This window comes from Malurus melanocephalus, unplaced genomic scaffold, assembly GCF_030028575.1.
Source record: "Malurus melanocephalus ecotype Western Australia unplaced genomic scaffold, MMel_1.1 scaffold_792, whole genome shotgun sequence".
NCBI classification, from domain to species: Eukaryota; Metazoa; Chordata; class Aves; order Passeriformes; family Maluridae; genus Malurus; species Malurus melanocephalus.
The window spans coordinates 1-5,472 of record NW_026624024.1 but is presented as its reverse complement, the minus strand read 5'-3'; the positions used below and the strand labels follow the sequence as shown (position 1 = coordinate 5,472).

The 5,472-nt window shown below is 59.2% G+C and overlaps 1 protein-coding gene across 1 annotated transcript; it reads left to right on the top strand.

Moving 5' to 3' along the window:
• Positions 1–649: 649 nt before the first annotated feature.
• On the top strand, positions 650–5,443 carry LOC130584883 (sodium-dependent serotonin transporter-like; the record flags this gene model as incomplete). The annotated part of the gene is made up of 8 exons (XM_057385128.1): positions 650–914; positions 2,677–2,811; positions 2,933–3,152; positions 3,275–3,413; positions 3,562–3,696; positions 4,277–4,380; positions 5,095–5,222; positions 5,300–5,443. Coding segments are annotated over exons 1-8 (1,180 nt in total), but the record flags the coding sequence as incomplete, so codon positions are not given.
• Positions 5,444–5,472: the final 29 nt, after the last annotated feature.

The window sequence follows — 5,472 nt, the reverse complement described above, 5'->3', positions numbered from 1 at the left end:
GGGACACGCGGGGGTGGTGTTCATCCACACAAGGTGAGGCTGGTCCTCATGGGGTCCCTGTGGGGTGACAGTGGTGACACTGGTCCCTGTGGGGTCAGGCCGGTCCCTGTGGGGTGACAGTGGTGACACTGGTCCCTGTGGGGTCAGGCTGGTCCCTGTGGGGTGACCTAGTCTTTGTGGGGTGATGCTGGTCCCTGTGGGGTGATGCTGGTCCCTGTGGGGTCAGGCTTGTCCCTGTGGGGTGACAGTGGTGACACTGGTCCCTGTGGGCTGATGTTGGTCCCTGCGGGTTCCGGCTGGTCCCTGTGGGGTGGCAGTGGTCCCTGTGGGTTGATGCCGGTCCCTGTGGGGTGACACTGGTCCCTGCGGGGTCAGGCCGGTCCCTGTGGGGTGATGCTGGTCCCTGTAGGGTGACAGCGGTCCCTGCGGGATCCGGCCGGTCCCTGTAGGATGACAGTGGTCCCTGTGGGATGATGCCGGTCCCTGTGGGGTGACAGTGGTCCCTGCGGGGTCCGGCCGGTCCCCACGCTCGGGGGCCGCTCTCCCCCGCTGCCTTTGATCAGAGCACGGCTCCGCTTTCCCTGCCGGCTGCTCTCGGTGCCGTGGGTTTCCAGCGGGAGGTGGGGAAGCGCAGTCAGCCTGACCCTCCCCTCCTCGGATCTGTCATCAGCAACACAGAAATCCTTSCCGGCCCCAAGTTACCCAGCCTGAATCCTGCAGGATTTGCCGGGGCGGCAGGATGGCAGAGCAGCCCTGCCTGGGTCCCCCCGCCAGCCCCGCGCCCCCAAACCCCCACGCCCACCCCAGGGACAAGTGGAGCAAAAAGATGGATTTCCTCCTCTCCGTCGTCGGATTCGCCGTCGATCTTGGCAACGTCTGGCGGTTCCCTTACATCTGCTACCAGAACGGAGGGGGTAAGGACACCACTGGGCTTATTTAAATCTTCTTTTGGAGAAAATATGCTTTTTTCCCCCTCATTTTCCATTTTTTCCACACTGAAAAATTCCCTGATTCTTTCCCTTCTTTGTTCCCTCCACTTCAGACAGGGCGGTTCAGAGACCGACCCAACTTCTCCCGACATCTGTTTTTTTTTCTGTTTGTGCCTTTCTCCGTTCAAAATCCTCCTCCACTCCCTCCATCCTCCTTCCCCGGGGTGCTTCCCTCCTTCTCTGGTCATTCCCTCCTTTCCCTGTGGGGTTAGGGGTGCGTTAGCAGCTGTAGGATCACAAAGGGGAGATTAGCACGGTCCAAACTGCAATAAAGGATTAAGAWCCGTAAATTTGGGGGAGGTTTGCCTACTTTTTGATCTTGGGGCTCTGGGAAGCTGCCCTTTGGGATGGCTCGTGGTTTAAAATCATCCTCCTGAGCATCCCTGGAAGTGCTGGACACCACGAGCAGCCCCGGCTTTGAGGGATCAAAAGGTACAGGAACACCACGAAGGGGGAAAAAAAAAAAAAAAACCCTTCAGTAAATGACAACGAAATAAATTGCTTTAAATGGAGCAGGGTAAAAAAACACCCTCACACGGAAATTAAAAAGTGGGGGGATGAGAATTTTGCGCTGTTTGGGATTTAATTGCCGGAGTCGGCTTTCGGGGAACATCCTCTGCTGCTTGGGAAAATTAGAAAGAGGTAATTAGTTCCATACTCAAGGCAAAACTGTGGATCCCAGGTGCCTGAATTGAAACAGAGTTACTGGTGAGCCGCTCCTGGGGGATCGGGAGCTGAGCTGAGCGAGGTTGGGGTGGGTGGTTCCCACCTGCCCCATGCACACGGGAGGGTGAGGAGTTTAGGGGGGCACGGAGTGGGGACCCCGGGATGGGCAGCGCTGGATTCACCCACAGCTCRGGCTCTGCCTGGAAAGAAAACACTGGAAACGCTCGGTCCTGGTGGGTCAGTCCTGCCAGGAACACGGGGGGGCTGCAGGAGGGTGCTGGGGATGTTTGGGATACTGGAGATGACAGGGATATTGGGAATGATGGGAGTGTTGGGGATACTGGAGATGCTGGGAATTTTGGGGGTGCTGGAGATGCTGGGGATACTGGGAATGTTGGGGTGATAGGGATACCAGAGATGCTGGGGGTGATGGGAATTTTGGGGATGCTGGAGATGCTGGGAATTTTGGGGGTGCTGGAGATGCTGGGAATGTTAGAGGTGCTGGGAATTTTGGGGATGCTGGGAATGTTGGGGATGCTGCACCACGCTCATACACACTTTGGGAGGGAGAAGCCGTGGGGGTTAAATTAACTAATCCCAGCAGAACTCGGAGAGCAGCTCCACTTCCAAAAGCTCCATGGGGTACAAGCGTAGCCCCGGTAAAAAAAAACGAGAGCGTTATGAATAATGCAGATTGCAGAGTTAATGATGTGTCTGGGGTGGCTGCGTGCGTTCTGTCGGATTTTCTCCAAAACTCTTCCAGATCTGAGGGGTGCTGGGTGTCCCCTCCCCTGCGTCCCAATGGTTTGTGAGGCTTTTTGTTCCATCCTGGCTGAACAGCCCCAYCCCAGTGAAGATTTGGGACTGTCCAAACCTGGAAAGCCGTAACTCCGAGCAGGGTCTCACATCTCTGAGCAGATCATTTCCAAATCTCACAAACACTTCCAAACCCACCARGAGGGAGGGAGGTGACAACRCCACGGTCCCCCAGTGCTCACCCCRCTGTGCCCCCACCCTGCAGGCGCCTTCCTCATCCCCTACACGCTGATGGCTGTTTTCGGGGGGGTGCCCCTCTTCTACATGGAGCTGGCCCTGGGGCAGTTCCACAGGACAGGAGCCATCCCCATCTGGAAACGCATCTGCCCCATCTTCAAAGGTGAGGGACGGCCCTGCCGTGGTGACAGCGACACCCCCAGCCTGTCCCGTGTCCCCAAGGCYRTGTCCCCAAGGCYGTGACCCCAAAGCCRTGTCCCCGAGCCYRATCCCRCTGTTCCCAGGCATCGGCTTTGCCATCTGCATCATCGGCCTCTACGTCTCCTTCTACTACAACACCATCATTGCCTGGGCTCTCTACTACTTCTACTCGTCCTTCTCGGGCACCCTGCCCTGGGCCAGCTGTGACAACCCCTGGAACACCCCTGACTGCACCAACTATTTCGGGAAGAGCAACGTGACCTGGACCAACTTCTCCAGGTCGCCCGCCGAGGAGTTTTACACGTGAGTTTGAGCTGGGCACGTCCCTGAGGGGCACTGGGAGCAGGATCTCATGTGGGAACGCTCCTGAGGAGCTCCTGCCTGGGGCTGAGCCTGCTCCCAGCCATGGGGATCCCTGTCTGCAGGAGGAAAGTCCTGGAAATACAGAAATCCGGGGGTTTGTCCGACATCGGGGGCATCCGCTGGCAGCTGCTCCTCTGCCTCTTCCTCATCTTCACCATCGTCTACTTCAGCCTGTGGAAAGGGGTGAAAACCTCTGGGAAGGTGAGCAGAGCTCCAGCACTGGAGGGATCCATTCCCCTGGGAATGTCACCTCACCCCCAGCCCCTGTCCCTGAGGCCACCCCGAGCGAGCCCARCACGGGGGTTTTGGTGCTGGGTGATGCCGTGGGGTGACAGCTGCCTCCCCCCAGGTGGTGTGGGTGACAGCCACGCTGCCCTACATCGTCCTGCTCATCCTGCTCATCCGTGGTGCCACCCTGCCCGGAGCCTGGAGAGGAGTGCTCTTCTACCTGCGCCCGGACTGGGGCAAACTCCTGAGCACGGCGGTGAGACCCCWGCCCGGGGCACGGCAACACCCGGAGCCCTTCCCCGGGACACCCACCCAGCCCTGCCCGCGGGTCTGGCCCCATCGTGGGCTCTCGTTCCCACAGAAACCAGGCGCCCCGGACGGGCTCTTGGAAATGTAAATCCGTAATTGAATCACCCATCTCATTTCGGGCCGGTTTTGTCGGCGCCGCGCTCCCCCCAAGGGCTGACAATGGGCTTCCTGTGGGTAATTAAGCAGGGAGCACTTGAGAATTCTCATTAAAGGTAATGAGGGCCGTGCTGCCAGCGCTGGAGCTGCCGGGTACAGCGGGCACCGGGGTCCCCCCGATCCATCCCCGCTCCGAGTCYGGGTGACACCGCTCAGCTCGGCTGCTGCGGGACCCCGGGGTGGAAATGAGCTCACCACACCCCGGGGCAGCTCCCCGGCACCCGGGACATCTCCTGGGGACACGGGGCAGGCAGGAGAGGAGCTCTGGACATTCGCCATGAGGTGTCCATGCCATGGGTGGGCACTGTGGGGAACCTCCCAGCCCCACACACCCCCTGCCCTGCCCATCCTCCTGTCACATCTCCCTCCAGGTCTGGGTGGATGCTGCTGCGCAGATTTTCTTCTCCTTGGGCCCTGGATTTGGAGTCCTCCTCGCTCTGGCCAGTTACAACCATTTCCACAACAACTGCTACCGGTGAGGGTCCCCGTGGGCACAGCTACAGGGGAGACAGATCCCAAAAGATCCTGTACCCCACAGACACATTCCAACAGCTCCTGTGCTCCATATCCCAACAACTCCTGGTCCTAAAGGCACATCCCAAAAGATCCTGATCCCCACATCCCAACAGCTCCTGTGCCCCACATTCCAACAGCTCCTGAGACCCACATCCCAAAAGCTCCTGGTGCTAAAGCCACATCCCCACAGCTCCTGTGCCCCACAGCCACATCCCAACAGTTCCTGGTCCTAAAACACATCCCATCAGCTCCTGGTCCTAAAGGCACATCCCAACAACTCCTGGTCCCAAAGGCACATCCCAGAAGCTCCTGGTCTCCACAGCCACATCCCAAAAGGTCCTGTGCCCCACAGCCACATCCCCATAGCTCCTGTGCCCACATCCCAACAGTTCCTGGTCCTAAAGGCACATCCTCACAGCTCCTGTGCTCCACATCCCAACAGCTCCTGTGCCCCACATCCCAAAAGCTCCTGTGCCCCACATCCCAAAAGCTCCTGTGCCCCACAGCCACATCCCAATGGCTCCCGGTCCCCGTGGCTGCAGACTCTGCATCTTTCCCCATTTCACTGCTGGTCCTGGTGTGAGACCCAGCAGAGGGAGCGGCAGTGGGGGCAGCTGGAGCAGCGTGAGGGCTGACCGGGAGTGGGGGTCTCTCCCTCTTTTCCCCCTTGCAGGGACGCACTYGTCACCAGCGCTGTGAATTGCCTCACCAGCTTCTTGTCAGGCTTCGTCATCTTCACCGTGCTGGGCTACATGGCCGAGATGAGGGACGTGGAGGTGGAGGATGTGGCCAGAGATAAAGGTTCTCCTCCTTCTGGCCAAGTGCCACCCCCAGGGCTGTGCCAGGGGACAGCCAAATGAGCCAGTGTCCCCTCCTAGGGCCCAGCCTCCTCTTCATCACCTACCCCGAAGCCATCGCCAACATGGTGGGATCCACCTTCTTCGCCATCATTTTCTTCCTGATGATGATCACCCTGGGGCTGGACAGCACGGTAGGAGAGGGACAGCACAGCCGTGTCCCCAGTGGGGACGGGGGTGGCCTTGTCCCATGT